Source organism: Spea bombifrons, chromosome 5, assembly GCF_027358695.1.
Source record: "Spea bombifrons isolate aSpeBom1 chromosome 5, aSpeBom1.2.pri, whole genome shotgun sequence".
In the NCBI taxonomy this organism is placed as follows: domain Eukaryota; kingdom Metazoa; phylum Chordata; class Amphibia; order Anura; family Pelobatidae; genus Spea; species Spea bombifrons.
Window position 1 is genome coordinate 41,452,683 of NC_071091.1, and position 22,071 is coordinate 41,474,753.

At 44.7% G+C, this 22,071-nt stretch overlaps 1 protein-coding gene across 2 annotated transcripts in view; it reads left to right on the forward strand.

Annotated features, from left to right (window-relative positions):
* Positions 1-22,071, forward strand: part of DDC (dopa decarboxylase) — a 120,852-nt gene that overhangs the window by 53,850 nt on the left and 44,931 nt on the right. For both annotated transcript variants that reach the window (XM_053468142.1, XM_053468141.1), the window contains exon 10: positions 13,487-13,563. In XM_053468142.1, coding sequence (XP_053324117.1) covers positions 13,487-13,563 — 77 coding nt within the window. The remainder of the gene's footprint in view (positions 1-13,486; positions 13,564-22,071) is intronic.

Sequence of the window (22,071 nt, forward strand, 5' to 3'; positions counted from 1 at the left end):
GTATAGATAAAACCCCCTAAATTACAGGCATAGATCACAGGATGCAGCTCACCAGCCCTGGTGTCCACACTGCCCACATAGAACCCGACCAGCACCAAGATAACATTAACAAATTACAGTCCAGAGTGAGCCAACTTTGTCCCCAAACAGCCCAGGGTGAGCCAATTTTGTCCCCAAACAGCCTGCCCTGACACCAGTACAAGCTCTGCAACACCGACACCCAAACACACACACCAGTACAAGCTCTGCAACAGCGACACCCAAACACACACACCAGGACTGGCTCTGCCACACCGACACCCAGACACACACACCAGAACAGGCTCTGCCACACTGACACCCAAACACACATACACCATGACAGGCCCTGCCACACAGACAGCCAAACACACAGACACCAGGACAGGCTCTGCCACATCAACATCCAAACACACACCAGGACAGGCTCTGCCACATCGACACCCAGACACACACACCAGGACAGGCTCTGCCACACTGACACCCAAACACACACACACACCATGACAGGCCCTGCCACACAGACAGCCAAACACACAGACACCAGGACAGGCTCTGCCACACCGACACCCAAACACACACACACACACACAAGGACAGGCTCTGCCACACAGACAGCCAAACACACAGACACCAGGACAGGCTCTGCCACACCGATATCCAAACACACACACACACACACACCAGGACAGGCTCTGCGACACTGACACCCACATCCCAAATGCTTTCCACAATGGTTTGTTGTTTGTTTGTTTTCCCCCTTGTGTATTGATGCCCAGCCAGCCCCCCCCTTTGGTTTTAATGTATTTCCCCCCACACCCTTGTGTATGGCCCCATGTGGATTTGTGCCCCCAGCCAGACCCCTATGTACATTATGCCCCTTCTGTATTGCCCCATGTGGCTTTGTGCCCACAGCCAGCCCTTTGTACATTATGCCCAACACCCTTGTGTATTTATTTATGTGATGTCCCCAGCCAGCCCCCTCCCTTGTGTATTGATGCCCCCCTTTGAATTGTTAATGACTGATCCATGTAATTTAAACCCAGCCCCCCACCCCCCACCTTTGTGTATAGCCACCCCCATTTTGCATTTAATTGTTGTCCCAATGCAGCCCCCCCCTTTGAATATGGCTCACCTTCCGCCTATTACCCCAACAATTTTTTAAAATTTTTTTAATACTTACATTTTTGCCGCATTCTTCACTGCTGCTGTCCTCCAACGTGCTCTTCTAGCTGTCACGAGGAGCTGTTCCGTGTGACTCCGCCCCTTTGAGCGACCCATCACATTGACGATGTGACGTGCCGCTCAAGGGGGCGGAGTCACACAGGACACTGGGCGGCACTGTGCAGGCACGCTGGCCGCTTAATGATTTTAAAGCGGCCAGCGTGTCTTATAGCCGCTTAATGATTAACCATTGCAGCCGATGTGGCTGTGACTCTTAAAGCGGCCGTAAGACACGCTGGCCGCTTTAAGAGTCACAGCCACATCGGCTGCTTTTCGGTGTGCCGGCCAGTTCGGCCGGCCTACCGCGGATGCTGCGGGCGTTAAAGACGGCCCTGGTGTGGCCGAATCGGCCGCTTAAATGGGCGGCCGCGCGGCCGTTTAATATAGATTCAGGGCGGCCTGGGGGGCAATTGCCCCCCTGCCCCCCGGCCCAGCCCGCCCCTGCTGGGAGGGAGGGTGAATGCTGAAGGTTCGGCCGAAGTAGATTCCAGAGATATGGGGCAGCTCGAGTGAAATCTTGTAGATGGGAAAAGAAAGAGGTGATAAGTAAGGAGGAGAGCCTTAGCTCATGGGAAGAACATAAGGATCGAGTAGGAGAGTATTTGCTTATGAGGGCAGAAATGTATGGAGTAGCAGTGTTATGGAGAAAATGTGATTCATAACACCAGGCCACCTTTTTCCATTGCACCTGTGGTCTAGTTCTTATGTTCCCATGCTCTTTGTAGGCGCTATTGGCGGCAGACAGGGGTCAGCATGAGCACCCTGACTGGTCTGTGGCTATATTAATATACCCCAACCACTTGCAGGCGCCATGATAAGAAGATTATCAGTGTTATTCACTTCACCTGTCAGTGGTCATAATGTTGTGGATGATCAGTATATATATATATATATATATATATATATATATATATATATATATACACCATAAAATAACAGCTACAATACACAGAATTTACCCCTTTAAGTATTATTGTGTATTATACTTGAGCAAAAAATCCTGCAACTAATTCTGACCTTCTGCTGCTGCACAATTACTCCATGCAGCATTAACCCCTGAAATGTTGCAACCCTGATGACATGATTGCAGCATTGAAGTGGTTAATGCTTGTGTCTTTAGCCCCACATTCTTGGGACCAAGCCACAATCAATGCTGCACTCCTATGAAATAGTTAAAATATAATAAAAATGGGAAAAAACTTAACGGTCAAAGTTGCTTCCAGGGCAGCAGCTTCAACTGCTGATGATCGGATCATGACTGTTAAAAAAAAAAACAAAAAAAAAAAAAACCCACTCACATCAATAAAAAAAATTAGTGACATTATAGGTATCTGATTATTGATTAGACTAAACTTTTTTAACAATCTTTAACCTTATAATGATTCTTTATGTCACTGAATAGTCTCCCCGAACATCAGTCAGTGACTTAATCTGGCTTCATGTACCTTCTTTTTCCTACAAAATTGAGTGTATATTATACCTGTGTATTATACGGTGTACTCCCCTGTGCCCACACCTCAAATCCAGCTCTCCTGTCACCAGCTGTTCTTTCTTTTGTTAAATTTACTCAACAAGTGTGTGTACTTGCAACTGAATCTCTGCCCTTTGTACCTGGAGTCTGTAGAAGCATAAGAAATAGACATATTGAGTCATTAGGAAAATCAGTTTAATTTTCTGTCAATGTGTTTAAACATTACATAAAATGTCAGCTATATTCTTTTTCAATTTACAAATCACATGTATCGATTTTTAATTTGTGTACATTTATGTGTATATATATATATATGTACACTCACTGGCCACTTTGTTAGGTACACATGTTCAATTGGTGGTTAACACAAATAGCTAATCAGCCAATCACATGGAAGCAACTGATGCATTTAGGCATGTAGACGTGGTCAAGACAAGTTGTCCAAACCGAGCATCAGAATGGGGAAGAAAGGGGCTTTAAGTGACTTTGAACGTGGCATGGTTGTTGGTGCCAGACGGGCTGGTCTGAGTATTTCAGAAACTGCTGATCTACTGGGATTTTCACGCACAACCATCTCTAGGGTTTACAGAGCATGGTCCAAAAAAAAAAAAAAAAAAATCCATCGAGCGGCAGTTGTGTGGACGAAAATGTTTTGTTGAGGTCAGAGGAGAATGGGGAGACTGGTTCGAGATGACCGAAAGGCAATGGTAACTCAAATAACCACTCATTACAACCAAGATCCACAGTCACCAGATCTCAATCCAACAGAGCACCTTTGGGATGTGGTGGAACGGGAGATTTGCATCATGGATGTGCAGCCGACAAATCTGCAGCAACTGCGTGATGCCATCATTTCCATATGAAATGTTTCCAACACCTTATAGAAAGTATGCCACAAAGAATTAAGGCAGTTCTGAAGGCAAAAAGGGGTCTAACCCGGTACTAGCAAGGTGTACCTAATATACCGTATTGGCTCAATTATAGGCCGCACCCTTAAAGTTTGGTGCTATTTTAAAGAAAATTGTATTTTTAAGGAAAAAATACACGAGTGGAATGGTTAAACAGTATTTTATCTAATGAACATGAATACATGTATTGTAACATTTGTGGTATCTATTATGCAGCATAGTCAGCATAGGTTATATACAAATAAATTTGGAAAGCCAATAGTCATTTTAAGGACCCCCTTAATTCCTAATGCACCCTACTTATAGATATGCCCCTCTGCCCCCTCATATGCTCCCCTAGATATTCCACTGTGCTCCCCTAGATATTCCACTGTGCTCCCCTAGATATTCCACTCTGCCCCCCTTGATGTGCCACTCTGCCCCCCTTGATGTGCCACTCTGCCCCCCTTGATGTGCCACTCTGCTCCCCTGATATGCTTTATGCCCCTCAGATCTGCCACTCTGCCTTCTGATATGCCACTCTGACCCCCAGATATGCCACTCTTCTCCCCTGATATGCTTCATGCCCTCCATATATGCTACTCTGCCCCCCAGGTATGGCACACTGCTCCCCAGATATGCTTAATGTCCACCAGATATGCCACTCTGCTCCCCTGATATGCCACTCTGTCCCCCAGATATGCCACCCTGCTATATCTTTCAATTTCCACAGTAAAATCACACCATAATTATAAGATATTATAGAGGGTGTGTGTGTGTGAGATATGTGCAGTGTTTCTATATTGGTCCAATGGGGGGATTTTTTTTAGTCCCATTTAGAATGTTGAAAAATGGCAGTTGCTAACTACTGGGCTGATATTTGGGGCACTATATCTTTAAATTTCCACTGTAGAATTGCACCATATTGTAAGATATTATAGGGGGATGTGTGTGTGAGATATATGCAGTGTCACTACTTGGCAGATATTTGGGGCGCCATATGTTTAAATTTCCACAGTGAAGTCTTTCCATACTGTAAAATATTATAAAGGTGGGTGTATTTTTAATATATTGGTCCAATGTGGGATTTTTGTAATGTTGGAAAATGTAATTTGCTGGCAATGGTCTGATATTAACCTTTAATTTAATTAATAAAATTATATAATTTTGAAGGGAGATATATACATGTTTGAGAACTCTGCCTAATCCAGTCATAATTGTATCATTACATCTTTATTATCACGTTTGCAGTTTTTATACACCTAATGCGAATCTGAATCAAAGAGTCTGATGGCTTGACCACTGATATGAAACTGTCTGCTAGCTTGACTTTGGTCCGGAAGACCCGGCTAGATTCTCAGCGGGTCGACCTGGGCCTGTCCAGGGAAGTTATGCAGGAGTCAGGTCAGTTTCCCGGGAAAGCCCATCTGCTTTTTAATTCTGGTTTCCTGGTCGATGCTCTACAGTAAAGTTATAGGGATGCAGGACAAGGCTCCACCGCAACAATCGCCCGTTATCCTCAGAGACTCTGTTTAGCCAAATCAAATAGTTGTGATCAGTTAGCACTGTGAAGGACTGTCTGTAGAGGTATGGCTGGAGTTTTTTTAAGAGCCCATACCCGTGCATTCATTCTCTACAGCTGCGTACCCGACTTCCCTGGGCAGCAGCTTCCGGTGCTCACTGCCGAAGACCTGAGTCTTCGTTTTGGGGGTGGGGCAATTGGAAACAGCCTTTATTTTGGCAGGTTCCGGTAGTTGTTGCCCTCTACCCACCCGGTACCCTAAGTAAGATACCTCAGCCATGCCTACTTGTGAGGACGAATATAAAGGGAGTCCGGTATGCAGGAAAAGGCAGACTGACCTAGAAGCAGCCGAAATCCATAGAGCACTGTTTAGGCGATCGTGCCGGAAATCCAGGAAACAAGCCGAGGTCAGGGCACCAGAAACGTAGCAAAGTCCGTTAAAACAAGCCGAAGTAATAATCCCGAAACTGGAACTGCAGTGAAAATACATCAAGCAACGAGCAGTACCGAAGATGGAGTTTAAATGTTCCTGGGCTGATGACGTCATTGGGAGCGCCCACAGCCTCCCGGCGACGGAGGAAAAGAAGGCGGGGCTAAACACGCGCGCCAGCCGGATCATTGTGGACGCTGCAGAGGACCGACCCGCGGTACTCATGTGAGTGGCAGCCTTATTACGGTCTAACACAACGGCAAGGTAAACTAAGTATTTTTCCCAGGTGCCCCTATAGATCGCAATGTCATCCAGGTATGCACAGGCGTACCTGGATGGAGGCCATCGAGGAGTCGATCTATCATCCGCTGAAGTGTTACCGGAGCATTCTTCATCCTGAATGGCATGACCTTAAATTGGTACATGACCGTATACTTAGATGCCCAGCCAGGGGGATGTCATGCCCTATACGTAAAAGGTTGCGTCGGAATTTCTGGGGCACTACCAGCTTGGCCCCTCTGTTGTTGTCTGGGTCATCAGAACATAGGTACAGTAACCCCTTCTCCCACTCCACTCTCGTCTTCCCTAACCCACTGGGTTCTGTCCCTGCCCGGTACGTTCGTAAGGTCAGATCGGACAGGGTCTCCTGAGCAAAGTCAGTTGGGGATGGCCAGGAGGGGGTAAGAAAATATGGGACACAGTCGGGGTTTGGCCCAGTACTTGCCTGGGTCTCGTCCTCGAGGGTCCTTTCAGTTTCCGTGCCTGTTGCCGGGTAATTGCTGCACATCCCGAGTCATGCGATGCACTCACTCTGTAAAAGGCTGTCCTTCTTGCCAGTGCAAACCTTGGAATTTTAACCGGTGGGCCTCTGTAGTCAGCACTGTGCTCTTCCGGGATAGTCTCATACGCCTCGCGTGCCCTCCCTGATAATCGGCTCATCAGGAGTGTGATCCAGCTGGTCTCGTCCACTCTTTGTAAGCCACATTGTCTTTTGAAGACCTGAAGATAGCGGTTGATCTCGTCCCTGGTGTCGTCGAACTTTGAGATTACGTCATAAGGTAGTTTCATACGGCGGGTTGTTGCTCATCTACTGTAAATATTCTCTCTCTGTCCCGCTGTATTTCCGCCATCCTCAGCTGCATGGTTTTGCTGATCAATTTAGCAGCAATCTCTTGCAGGAGTTTGGCTCCCAGGAGGGCTAAGCGCCACTGTACCTCTCGCTAGATTTCTGAGGTTTCCATCCCTTCGGACTGGGCATGGCTATTTCGGTCTCCTTCCATCAGTTCGGCGAGAAAAGTAGCTTTTGACTTGTTGCCGTCTTTCCTCTGGCTTCCAGTAGTTAATTTTAGGTGTTCCTTTTTAAGCTGCTGTGACGGGAGGTCCTGTACCCCGACTAGGTACACCCGCCAAACGTTTCCTTCCCTGGACTCCGGTGATTTACCCTTTGTATAGATAAATTTGATGAATGATTCTTTGTAACCTAATGTGCAAATCATAGAATTATTTGTGTTAGCAAGGACAAGATGTCTGAAAATATAATCAGAACAAAGAGTAACGAGTACCAGGCATACTGCCCATATTGTCTGAAGCGTATTGTAACTGTATGGTTCATATTCTTGGGAGTTGGCCACTCGTGCAGTAAACAACACAAGGCAAATACACATACATTTGTGTAAATAAGCAGGGAGAGAATCCCGATTAGTCAGAAGCCTTGATTACCTGTATAGGAGTGCACGCCTGTACAGTGTTGGTACTTTCCCGAGGAGGTTCTCTGACTGGTCGCCGGTGCTTCCCCAGCTGATAATTCCATACAGATGACGTGCTCGCCTCTCGGTGATATACGTACATAATCGTAGTTCTGATCAGATTTGTGAATACTTGGTGAGGTTATGTTCATGCAAGAATATCATTATCTATCAATAAAACTATATTTTCACCATTTATTCAACCTGAGTGACTGTCTTTAAAGGCATATCCGAACCCATTGCCATTTGGCAATACACCCTCTCAGTCCTAGACAGAACTAGAGAGATGAAGCATGACTTTGTCGGAATGGAGCCATGCTGGTGCTGTAGCTGAATGAAATCTAGCTGATGCAGCACGTGTACTGCCCTGACAAGGACAGTAAGTGATTTATAGCAGCCCACCCCAAGCATCAGACAGAACTCATGTTGAGGTGGAAAACAAAGAACACATTTTATTGGGAAAACACACAGCCTTATATCCAAACTCTATCAGATAATGAGTTAATCCCATCACCACAAACAATACCCTGCCCAGACAGCCAGGCGCCACAATCAGGCCGCCAAGCACATCAATACCCATGTAACCTTAAATCCTTGTTTTCGGGGTTAAAAGTCCTCTGCAGCCCTCTTTCCATGACATCCATACAGGAAAACAGGCTCATCATAAAAGTCTATTTAATTTGTTGCTTCTAAAAAGATAAGAGTATTGCACTTACAAGAGAGTTTGGCACATTAAATTATGTGCAAAGGCACAAAACAAAATGGAGTCCAGGTGAAGCAGGAAAAAGGTCCACCGTTCAGCAGCAGAATTATTCTCCAAAAGAAAATACATTTTCTCGCGTTTCATAGGATAACCAGCTTCCTCAGGAGATATTTGTAATTGTTCTTGCAACTTGCCCGCATATAAGAAATCTAAAATTTTACTTAATGTAAGGAAGGCTTGATTTAGTGTGGTGCATATGTGGAATGGTCTCTCAGCAGAATACCTTGATGTATACTTTTATTTAATGTAATAAAGTTATACTTAATCTAAGGAAGATTTACTTTACTGGGGAGTGGAGAATATATGGAACAGCCTCACAGCAGAAGAAGTTTGGCACCCACAGAACCTCTGAGATTTGTACCTTTATTTAATAGCCTTACTTCATATAAGGAAGATTTACTGTACTAAGGGGAAGGAAGGTTTAGGTGGAACAGGCACCCAGCAGAAGTAACTTCAGAAGTATCCACAGAGCCCCTGAGATTTTTATTTTTCTCAGTTTTGCATCTATCTATTATAAATTGCTGTTTTTGTTGAGATGTTTAACCCCTTTGTTACAATGGCTGATTTTATGCTCGTGGTTAGCTGTAAATTTTCTTTCTCATTTACTGAACCCACACAAGTTATATGTTGTTTTTTTCAGGACAAGAAGGGCTTTCATTATGTTGATTGTATTATATAATTTACTGTAAAAAAAGGTATAAAATAAGTTGTTCTGACTTGAAAAACCTTTTAATAAAACCTAATGAAAAAACCTGCTAATAAATATATTCTATTTGTCCTGAGTTTAGAAATACCAAATGCTATTTCAAAACCAATTTTTCCAAATCCGATAATTTTTGCCCCCCATGTGCCATTTGGGACATCTTTGAAGCCAGTCAATACAATTTACTCCATCAAATCATGCATGGGTTTGTCGGGTTATTTGGAAGGTAAAAGGCCACCTTTGAGAGGTGTGCATTTTTTGGTCAGTCTGTGCCCATGTACTATTTGAACCTGGCCAATTCGATTTACCCTATAAAATCACACATTTATTTTAAAACTAGACCCCCCAGGGGTAACTCTTTCCATGCATTACTTTTAGTGATGGTATAGCGCTCATGAAAATAAACTATATATAGACCTTTTTTTATACATTTTGTTGGAACTATTCATTTTTTTTCACATTGTGATTAGAAAGCTGGGCTCCATTGACTTGCATGCTTGAATGCAGGAGGGCTCTGGAGATACCATCTTGGAAACCTGTTTAATTTTTATAATGGAAGCCGCCATTTTGCGAGAGGCAAAATCTCTCGCAGTGACGCTTGTGACCACTCTCCGGAGCGGTCACACTGCATCCTGGGGTGTGTGCAGGGGATACTTGGGGTCCGGTCTGTAACCCACGATTCATGATTATACCAACAAAGACACCACAATCAGAAATCTAGGTAATGCAATGTACTGTATGTATATGACAGGACAAGCAAATAACCGGATGTATGGCAGGATAAATAAATACCAGTAATAAGTCTTTTGGCAGAGAGCCCACTTGGAAGGGCACAAAAGGCACAGAGCCCGCTTGGAAGGGCACAAAAGGCACAGAGCCCGCTTGGAAGGGCACAAAAGGCACAGAGCCCGCTTGGAAGGGCACGAAAGGCACAGAGCCCGCTTGGAAGGGCACGAAAGGCACAGAGCCCGCTTGGAAGGGCACGAAAGGCACAGAGCCCTCTTGGAAGGGCACGAAAGGCACAGAGCCCTCTTGGAAGGGCACGAAAGGCACAGAGCCCTCTTGGAAGGGCACGAAAGGCACAGAGCCCGCTTGGAAGGGCACGAAAGGCACAGAGCCCGCTTGGAAGGGCACGAAAGGCACAGAGCCCGCTTGGAAGGGCACGAAAGGCACAGAGCCCGCTTGGAAGGGCACAAAAAGGCACAGACCCCCCTTGGAAGGGCACAAAAGGCACAGAGCCCGCTTGGAAGGGCACAAAGCAGGGAATCCACTTGATCAGGACACAAAGCAGGTAACCAGGAACGGTACAGGTGCAGAGCCACAGTAGAAAGGTCCACAGACTTCAATACAAAGGCCCTGACTGAAGGGCAGGAAAGGTTCATAATGGCAGGGTAATCCAGGTAACAAGCCCCAGCTGGATGTATTGACTAGGGCTCAACCTAGGTAACAAGGCACACCTGGTCCTAGTAATTGAGTTCTGAGTGCTCCAGAGGGCGGAGGGTGGCCACTAGTGGTAGCAGATTTATATACCACAGGTATGAAAAAGCCATGGTTCAGGCAGCGAAAAAGTGTACCCTGACACTCTGCTCATTCAATGATCTCCTTCTGTCCTCTCCTCTGGTTTTTTGTTTTCAAGCACAATTACAAGACTTATCAAGGGCTGCCCCTATCCTCATTCCCTCTGCCTTCAGTCCTTCAAAAAATCCCTTAGGACCTACTTTTTAAAGGATGCTCTTTTCAAACCAGCACAGCTGCCACAGTGCACTTTACTCACCCAATCACCTTGTTCTGACTAGAGCAGGGATGTGATGTCATATGCAATAATATACAATAATAAACATTGGTTGTAAGCATGGAATAAACAGGGCTTGTAATTAGTAAAGTTGGATACACTGACAACATTTTGTGTGACCAAAGAACTGTGAATGTATTTGCTGCTTGAAAGAGGGACACAACCAGGGTGAGGGGAAAATTTAAAAAGAAATAGGTAGATCTAGAGATGTGAACAAAATTGTGTGTCAACCCATTAAATATACATAGAGGGATGGACCCAGGTCATTTCTTCTGCTAGAAAGTCTGTAAGACTGCACTTTGTAAGGCAGTGAGAGAAATTCTAGAAAACACTTATATTGTCCTAGAAAGGGGTCACCATTAAAAGTCTACTCCTAACTAAAACTACACACAAGAAAACAATATACCGTATTTGCTCGATTATAAGACGAATGCTCTGAAAAATACCCCTCGTCTTCTAATCGGGGTCATCTTATAATCAGACCTCAAATAGGTCTGACTATGAGACTAATATCCAGATCCCCCGCAGCGCTGCAGGGGACCTGTATCCTCCTGTCTTATGCCCCCCATTTAACCCCCCCAAACTTACCGGTGCTTGTGACTCCCCGGTGCGTAGCCAGGGCAGCGTGTAGACGTCTACGCGATTCGCGTAGACAACTTCCGCTGCAGCCGGAAGGAGGTGCGGTTAGCAGCAGGGGTTGTCTGCGTCCATCGCGCAGACCGTCCCCGGCTGTCAGAGATCAGAGTTCCCTGCACCGATCCGAGGAATTCTCTCTGACAGCCGGGGAAGGTCTGCGCGATGGACCCAGACAACCCCCGCTGCTAACCGCACCTCCTTCCGTCTGCAGCGGAAGTTGCCTATACGAATTGTGTAGACGTCTACCCGCTGCCCGGACAACACACTGGGGAATCAGAAGCACCGGTAAGTTTGGGGGGTGGGGAGTGTTAAATGGGGGGGGGCATAAGGCATTTCTGTAGGCAGAGTGCTCTATGAAATGCCTTTTAACCCCCTTAATGCCTCCAGAAATGCCTTTAACCCTCTATACACCCCTCTGCCTCATGAAATGCCTTATACCTCCCTATATCAGATATGGCATATAGGCATATAGAGTGGCATATAGGGGTATAAGGCATTTCTGGAGGCAGAGTGGCACATAGGGGGTCAAAAGGCATATCATGGGGCACAATGGCATATAAAGGGTTAAAAGGCATATCATGGGGCACAGTGGCATTTAGAGGGTTAAAAGGCAATACATGGGGCACAGTGGCATATAGGTGGTATAAGGCATTTCTGGGGCAGAGTGGCAAGCCTGGGGGCAGATGTGTATAACTGGGGGGCAGGTTGGAGAATAAAAGGAAATAAAAACAAAATATTTTTCTCAATCATAGCTTTTATTGAAAAAAATAGTTTACATGAATTAACATTTGCTGGTAAAACTTTTTTCCTATAGGGTCGTCTTATATTCAGGCTTTTTCTTTTTTTCCTAAATTAATATTCAGATTTTGGGGGGTCGTCTTATAATTAGGGCCATCTTATAATCAAGCAAATACGGTAGTTACTGAAATGTTGGGATGAGGGGGTATGCAATAAGGATCCAAACCACATAATAGGGGCGATCTGCCCCTGGTAGGGCAGCACTGGCATACCTGGAAACTTGTCGGCTACCTGGAGTTCTCCAGGCCAAACCCAGGGAGTTCCGAGGTATGAGCACGGGTCCACAACTATATCTACCACTCTAGTCCTTGTCTGTCTAGGTTAGAATACACCACTGCATACTGAAGATAACTTGGTCAGATATATTGTTATGCTGCAATGATGGATTCCAACATGACTGCGTCTGCTGTATTTATGTGGAACTCAATTCCGCCCTCAGCTATGCTTAAACTAGGTGAAAAAGCACCAAATCAAGACAAAAAAGGAAGCCTGTGTACTAGAAGCATAGGAACCAAGTAAAAAATGCCTGCTTATTTGTCTTCCCCTATTTTTCTTAAGGTATGTCAATAACATTTTCAATCCAGATCAGGATTGTTTTTTCCCATGTTGAAAAAATAAATCTCCTACAAACTACTACTTAAGTACACTCTAAGCAATTGGACCTCTCAGTCTTCATTCTTATATAGAGCAATGGAGAGGAATTCAATTAAACAGGATTCATTACATAAAATACCTTACAATTTAAAAACAACGGGTCACTCAGATCCCTGCTCCAAAGTGCTTCAAGCAGTGACTCTATAGAGCACACAGTTCTACAACATTAGAAAGAATGTCCTTAATACTCTCCCACCAAATGAAGCCTGCAAGAGCTGATGTCAGTGCGCGTTCACCTTGACATCAGTTGCGTTTCCATTGATCTCATAGAACACACCTCCATTTAAAGGGGAAAATGGGTGGGGAATGGGGCATTTAAGGACCCTGGTCCCGCGACCCTGTCGACCTGGAGAAGCAGTGCAAGGAGAACAAAGTTCCCAGGAATGCTCATATTTGACACAGAAGCCTGAGAGGTCCAATTGAAAGCATTAAATATAGTGAGCGGTAAACTGCTCATGAAAAAGTGAGTGCAATACAACTATTATCTATGTATGGTTATTCCTGATAAGGACAATACCGCACTTTATTCCTTTTTTTCTCATTGTGATATTCTGATTCTTTATGAAGGATAACTGATGCTGCTACACAAGCTGAGATAAGTTTGAAGTGTCTACTTTTTTAAAGTTGGGCATTATTTCATAATTTTTAGTATACATCTTTACCATTCTATTTTGTGTATTTTTTCCAATTGTTTATGCTATTTGCCACTGCAAGAAATGACTTCCACATTTGCACACATACACACAGTAAATGTCACTCTTTATATGCATAATTAGTTTAATAGGTAAAAGTAAACCGTTCATTGATGTTAAGATGCATTATACATTGTGGTTTCATCCACAGGGTAAAGAAGAGATCTGACTTAATTGGTGCATTTAAAATGGACCCTGTGTACCTTCAGTATGACCAACAAGAATCCGGTAAGTGTATTTACAGTTCTTGCACCATAAATCATTTTTCTTCAAACTAGAGTATTGTTGTTAACTTAGACAGTAAAAAAAGTGGCACATTTTTAAGGATATTATTAAATACCCTTAACTGTACCATGAAGCGGCATGCGCAATCACGAGGCTGCCTTTTGTTTTATACCATAATTATGTGCACACGTTTGCACAGTGAACTCTGTAATATGGCGGAGAGGAGTGTGAGTAAAGGACGTAAAGCCCATCTAGTGGCCACATGTGTAGTTTTCTCTAGACTTATGCATTAGTATTCGGGAGAACATGAAAACCAACACGAATGTTGCGTTTTGGTCGTTCAAAGCGAATACCGAAAAACTACTATGGCGGCGGGTAAACGTACACAAATCTTTGTTTCTTCATGTTCGACTTCGTAAATATCTCCTAATCGCCCTCATCCCCCCCATACAAGTTACTGCCTCTAGCCTACCTTAAATCTTTGTAGCATAGCAGGGATTAATGGGAATCCATAGTATCGTGCCAAGAGTTAAAGGTGGGTTGATGTCAGAGGAGGCCCTGCCAGCAATCAATAGAGTTATTCTTACGGACCTTTAAAATTCTGGTACCAAAGCTGCAGAAACGAAGACAAAAAAGAACACAGAAAATTTATATGAATATTCACCCAAAACAAACATGGGAATGGGCGAATAATTGTGGAATATGAAGGGTTTCCCCCCCCCCCCGAAGATGAACATGAAGACTTTGCTGGCCAACTTTGCCAGTTTTTACCTCTATGATGGCTTAATGGTGGTATACCAATAATTGGTAGCAGGTGACTTATTAATTGATTAATTTACTCCTCACTTATATGTGTCCTAGCAGGGCCGGCGCCACCTATAGGTAAAGTAGGCGCTCGCGGTCACTATGAGGAGGAGTGGGAGCAAGTCAGCCAGTTAGAAGTGGATGGTGGGTGTGGCAAAGGGGGAGGGGCTTGTGGGGGTGGAGCTATGGGCAGCAAAATTATTGGATTTTACTAAAACATGACGTAAAGTCATGATTTTATGAAAGACACGGAGGCGAATATTGTAAGAAGAAAATACAACATTTGCTAGAAAAAATCAAAATAGGAGTGTACATCACATAACCCCTCCCACATAACATGCATCCCATAAAAGGAGACACACATCCCACAATCCTCCTCTTTCTAGGCTGCGACAAAGACTTGACACTCAAATCCAGAAAGAAACCAACGGAACAGAACCAGAACCGGCGTCTACACGGAACCAACAACCGAAACTCGAAGGGAGGAGGATACCGCCGTCGATCGGAAGCCACAGCATTGTATCCGAAGGACATAAAGATTATCCTGCAAAACAGAAGGTGAGAAAGAAAAAACGTGGAAACGATTTAATCAACCACTCTGCAAAATGGCAGGATAATTACATCACATACAAAAATCACAGTGAAAACCGGGAACATAAACATGTAAATGCAAACCAGAAAATAAATATCAGACCACAAACCCTGAGACGATGTGAATCCTCCAAACCACCGGAACGAAAAACTGAAAAATACGAAGAAATCAAACATGGTCAAAGGGAGGGAGAAAAAAAAACCAGGGAGGGAACAATATTCGCCTCCGTGTCTTAAATAAAATCATGACTTTACGTCATGTTTTAGTAAAATCCAATAATTTTATTTCAAGACACGGAGGCGAATATTGTGCAAGTTCAAAGCTGAGATCCAACGGAGGAGAAAACATAGTCAATCGGTTTAAAGTAAAATTCCCTGAAAGTGGATTCTCTAGACCAATCCGCAGCCCGGAGAATATCCTCCAAGCGACCCCCCAACGCCAGGGTAACAGATGCTGCCGCACTTCTGGTGGAATGCGCACCGAATTTGGAAACGTTCAAACCAGCCAGAGCCATGACCCACTTGATCCAGCGCGATAACGTTGCCGAAGACACAGGGAAATGAGGATGGCTTAAGGACAAGAAGAGCTGCGGAGAGTCGTCGGATCTGAACCGCAAGGTGCGCATCTCATATTCCCGGAGACAAGCCACTGGGCACAAAGCAACGTTAGCTACGAAGGCCAGGTAAAGAACCAACTTGATCGCCGTCTTTGTGCTTCGCGAGATATTGAAACGTACACCCTCTGGGACGAAAGATCTAGCGTTCCAATCAAGAGTGTGGACGTCAGAAACTCGCTTGCAAGAAACAAGACAAAATAACATGACCAACTTAGCCGATAAATGCGTCAAGGAAAGCTCGGCATTGGGAGGCCAAGACACAAACAAATTCAGCACCACCGACACATCCCAAGTGGCAGAATATCTAGGTCGAGGTGGGCCAGCTAGACGTATCCCTTTAAGGAGACCACAGATGACCGGATGCTTACCTACTGGAACGCCGTCGAAGCCCAGATGCGCCGCTGATATGGCGGACCGAAAAATATTGATGGTCCTGTAAGCGAGACCCAGATCGAACAGGTAAGTGAGGAAATGAATGATGGGGATTAGAGGTGCTGAAAAGGGATCCAAACCCCGTTCCAGGCACCAAGAAGACCAAGCTTGCCAGGCTGCACTGTAAGATCTGTGGGTGCCTGGAGCCCAAGCCCCTGCCAGGAGCCGTTGAGCTGAGATCGAAAGGCCTGCAAACTGTCTGGATTCCCTGAAACCAAACATGCCAGAAGAGAAAGGCTGCCATCCTGGATCAAGGGGTGCGGAACTCTGAGAGGATCCAGAAGAAGTGGATCCGAGGAATGCAACAACCGAGGAACTTCCACGATCAGGTCTAGGAGACCACGGTTGCGAAGTCCAAAAAGGGACTACTAGTTCTATCGCCTGTTTTTCCGCTAGGGATGCAACTTCGATATCCACTAGGACGGCGTCCTGCTGGGAAAAATGGAAGGGTTCGGGAAGGAGAGACACCTGTGGCAAACCGACTAGTTCGATAACAAAACCTCTCACCGTTTGGATGATCCAAGCGTGGGAAGTGATCGACTGCCAGACCTGTGAAAAATGGGTGAGTCTGCCCCCTACAGGATAGTGGGAAGAAAGGGGAACTTGAATCAGACTTACCGGTAGGTCTGCGTGAGAACTGTGTACCGCGTTGTCCTCTAGCTCTCCATGGACGACCACGTTGTGGGGAAAAAAGGCTGCCTGCCTGTATAGGAGTCCTGGAGAGGAGGGCGCTGGAACTGGTACTGTGAGTAGGAGCCTCGGCAGTGACGGCCGGACAGACAGCTCCTGCCTCTGCCAGCTCTGGGAGAAACCCGCTGGTTAAAGACTTTCCTCATAGAGGATTGCGCTTTATCTAAAGGAATCTCCGAAGAGCAAACCCTGGGCATCACTGCCCATTTCTGTGAGGACCAGATTAGCCAATTTAGGCTCGATTTTGAACAAAATCACTTTGCGGCATTCAATAGACAAGGATGAATTAGTATTGCCAGCGATACAGATAGCCCTTTGTATCCAGCCCCTAAAGACCATAGGGTCAGGGGGGAACCAGACTCCATCCAATCCTCTACCAACTGAAACATTTTAGTCAAAGGCCCAAAAATATCTAAATGTTTGTCCTGCGTCACTTTAAGAGCAGACTCCAAACCCTTACGGGGATTCCAGCCTAATTTGGCCAAGAATTGGACCATTTTAGGGTCAACTACTGGGGTGTCACACACTTGGCCTAGGGCACTCCCCGCACAATTTATTGCGCGAATTCTTACTCAAGGGTTTACGGACCCTGGCTTGTAAGTAACGAGCCACGTGATCAGATGGTAGCCATTCGGCTGACCGAGGGTGGTGTAACTCCTCAGGGTCGAAAAACGGTTCCCCAAACTGATCTAGAATTGTGGTATCTGAGACATTAGAAGAGGGAATAGCTAGAGAGCTTCCCGCTTGGGTGGTGGGGTCAGAAGGGTGAACCGTATCATGCGGAATCTGCTCCTCCTTATGGGAGCTAGAGTCAGAAGCGCTCCCAGCCTCCTCTATAAATTCCGGATCGGAAACGGATGAGCTAGAGGATTGTGCCCTAGCACACCTCCATTTCCTCGCCTGTTCTGCCCGGCGGGTAAGGGCTCATTTGCGTTTAGATTGCACGCTTTCCATGATGGGAACAGCATCATCATTCACATCAATTCTGGAGGCTGTCACGCGTGTGTGGCGTGATTTGAAAGCAACCTTTTTGCCCCCAGATGTTTTAGGGGCAGAAACACTAGGTTGGTCTGAGGCTGGCATAGGCAAAGGTATTGATTTGTGGATAGCCTGAGCTAAAGAGGCTGAAAGCACAGAAGTCATTGAATTCATGGCCGAAGCAATGGCTAGGGACACTGAATTATTCAATTCCTTAAACTGATCCATTGCAGGTAGATCAGAAACCTGATCCTCTCTGATAGAGGATTCTTGATCAGATAACTCCATATTATGAGATTTATGCCCAGCCATAATAATGAAAAGAGCAAAGAAAAATAAATATATATATAAGAAGAAGCGCAGACAGTTTTTGTTTTTTGTATACATTGTACAGCCAATACACTGTTTCTTGCTGCATGCTTACACCTGTTTGGTAGGCCTCGTATTACACATTTGTATTATTTGAGCCTGTGACTAGCTTAGCGCACCGACATTTTTTCTTTTCCCTGTTTGCATATATATATATATATATATATATATATATAGGGATATGCCCCTTTAATTGAGAAACTGTAGAGCAACTTGTGAAGCAAATACCGTAGAAAAAACGAGCAGGGTATCACAAGGAGAAAGCTAACGCACGTCCCAAGGCTCCTAACTCACACGCGGGAAGAAGAAGAATGCCCGCGAGCGTGAGTGGGGGGGCCTGGGGACAGGAGCGCACAAGCGTTCCGATGTCTACGCTTACAATGCGTGTGACGTGAGAACAAGATGGACGGGAGAAAGAAACGCCTCCCGAAAGGAAGAAGATCCCGGGCACGAAGATGCGACCGCCCCAACGAGAGGGGAGGGAGAGACACCGTAGACCACACGAACAGATCAGAAACAACACATGGGAGGATAAACTGAGGTAAGTAAACAGACGGAAAATAAGGATCTAAGAGACACGAACAACCGAACCGCGCGGCACACATAAAAGGTGAACATGAGTAAAAATAAAATCCATGAATAATCAAAAGGAAAAAAGTATTAAGGGTAGAACTAATAAGAAAAAACGGGGTAAATACGGAGGGACTGGTAAACGATTTGGTAAATAATGTGTATAAAGGTGTACTTATCTGCTGTCTGGGAGCAGCAAAGAAAGAGGAGGATTGTGGGATGTGTGTCTCCTTTTATGGGATGCATGTTATGTGGGAGGGGTTATGTGATGTACACTCCTATTTTGATTTCTAGCAAATGTATTTTCTTCTTTGCTGCTGTTGGGAGTAAAGAAAGGGTTAATGCACAATATGAGCCTCCGTGTCTTGAAATAAAATTATGCTTTGCCTTGGGTGGCAAAAATTCTTGCACCAGCCCTGTTTCATAGACAACTGTATAGGTGATAAATAACCCTCTCCCAAAGTGAAAATGTTTCTGATTAACCAGAATTATTCCATTCTAATATACATTGGAGATCACTGTATCAATTATTTTCTTATATCAGATCTGTTTTTAGTATTTTATATTGAGCCTAATTTAGACGTTATCTCATAACTTGATGCTCAGTCATTGCTCTTCTGCCATACTGCAGGTTAATTAAATAGTTTAGTGCAGAAAATGTACTGGTGTAGTGTGGAGAAGTTGTTGTGAACTGTATATCAGTTAATTGTTGATATACGGGGACTGCAGGAAACATCTTTAATCCATTTATTTTAGGGCTTTGTTCACTTTAACTGAAGCAAAACTTCTAGTTTTTGGTCAACACAAATGTTTGTAACACATTTGTGACAAAATTAGACATTTGACTGTGCTTGCATACTGTGTATTTTAGTTGTTTATTAACCCCTTAACCCCAAAGCCCATACATGTACTGGCTGCTGTTAAACAGCTGCATCGTTTTAGCCACGATCGGCGGCTTTGCAGCATCCACGGAAGCCTCACAAGTGAGGTTGACCATGGATAGGGGGAGGAAAGGCCTCCCCACCAAAAAATGACAATCGCTTCCTAAGCATAATCGGCGTTGCTAACGATATCGAGGCATGTAGCAACACAACCCCCTACCCCGATCGCCTTGTGATTGCTCCGAAAGAGCAACCACAAGTGCCATCAAGTAAATGACATTGCTGCCACTCACAAGATGGTGTCGCGCTCAACGCTCGCGCTCAACCCTCCTGCAGGTTTAATGAATATCAGGACAAATATAATCTATTTAGCAGGTTTTTTCATTCGTTTTTGCAGATGCGTAAAAGATTTTTCAAAAAAGTGAGAAAAGGTCATTTTTTTTTTTTTTTACAAAAAATCACCATATTTTATAATTTTTTATAGTAAATTAGATGATATGATAAAAATAATGGTATCTAAAGAAAGCCCTGTTTGTCCTGAAAAAAACAATATATAATATGTGTGGGTGCACAAAATGAGAAAGAAGCTAAACAGCAACACTGAAAAATGTTAAGAGCTGTGACGGAAGCCTCCATCACTGGGACCACTGGAGAGGCCTGACAGCCAGCCTCCTCCCTATTGACTATGGGCCCTGGGTTTGTAAAGACTCCTGTGGCTACCCCCAGTGGCATACCATGTCATCACTGGCTGAGGGGATTATCTCTGTTTACAGCCATGATCTGCAACCATGGAGTGACCGCCATTGTTTTAATTTAATATCAGACCCCTCCACCCCATGGTGCATTATTATGTTGTACCCTTCCCCCCAGTTCCACTACTACAGACATGTTCCCCCGGCCATCCCTGGAACTGATTTGGGCCAGCAATAGATAGCGGAGGTTGGGACCCTATTGTATTGTTAATCCTGTTACTGCCCTGTTGTCTCTGGGAGGCAGATTAAGGGGGCGGTTTGTATCCCAATATCTTGTTTTATGTTAATGTGTGTGTTGTTGGATATATCCAGCGATGTGTGTGAGAAATAAATCAGTCTTCGTTTGGTTTTACCCTACACTGAGTCCTGGCTAGTGACTAGAGAACCGGGGAAAGTGTGTTGTCCCAGGCTAAGGGAACACAAGTCAGTGGAGGTAGTCGGTCGGACTAGCCAGATCCGTGACAAGAGCCATTGCCCCAAAATGTACTACGATTAAGAAACTGTCTTGTCATTAAGGGGGTTAAATACTTTTTCTGAGTAGTGGTTAGTTGATTAAGACAGTTGCCCATTTATGCTACCAGCCAAACACCCAAAAAGTGACTAGTATATTATATATTGACAAACACTCGTGACAAAAATGGGCATTTGACTGTGAAATTACTGAGTAGGGTTATACATTTTATTGTATTTTCTCCCCTGGTATATTAGTCCCAAGTACGCAGCAGCAATTGCAGTAGTACTACCTACATGTCTAATTTTCAATCACTTGCAGCCAGACTAGTGCCTCTGAAATGGCAAAGCTGCCACTACCTTCAACTACTGACCCTCTAAGTTATTGGGACTGGAAAGCTGATATCTGGAGAGGCCTCCTCTTAGTGGCCCAGCAGTTGGTTTCATGCCCACCCACCAGTGTCCCAAGCAAGAGGGTTTTTTCTGTGACAGGCAACATACTCAACCCCCAGAGAACACAGCTCAGCCCACACATTGTATAGCAGATGACTTTCAAGGGGCTGCATTGTGCCATTATGCCGATAACCTGCCAGTGCAACCTATCACTTCCCAGGTGCAGTGCCCTACAGCTGCTGCTCCTCTCTCACCTTCCTTACTCTAGATCAGTTATTTAAATTTTTCGACTGTAGGGGAAATTCAGTTCTGCGCAAAGAAGCTGCATGTGTCTATCATCTACCAGTGCACGCCCAGGCCCAGTGCTGTACTGCTGCTGTGTGAGTGTTTTATAAGGTAAGGAGTATACAATATGCAGGATTACAATACATACACAGTAAGAAACTGGAAACATGAACACTATACAGAAACAGAAATAACTAGCCGAGTTAACAGGCTGCAGAAAATCAGCAAATGTTAAAACAATTTGAAGTGAGAGGAATTTGCAAGAAGCAAAACAGTAAATAAATATGGGGGTCCGAGGCAACTGGCTAGAAGCCGCAATGAGAGACAATCAGAGGTCAGTAACAAAATGACTGCATTAGGGAAAACCAAAAGGGGCGCAGAGAACAATACATCAAGCAATGAGTAGAGGAGGGGGAACAGTTGTCAACAGTATGTCAGGAATTGTGGACATAGCAGATGTCGAGATTACCAGTCTTGGAGATGCTGAGCTTGTAGACTATCAATCATAGTTTGAAGAGAGGAAATGAGTTAATTGGTTATAAATTAGTCATTCCAGCAGTTTGAATGCTAATGAGAGAGTGAAACCTGGACAGTAGTTTGATGTGGCATAAATTAATGTGGGATCAATGGCATGTTTACTACAGATGAGAAGAGTTAGGGTAAGGACACTAGAAAGGGATGGTCAGAGATGTAAATTTA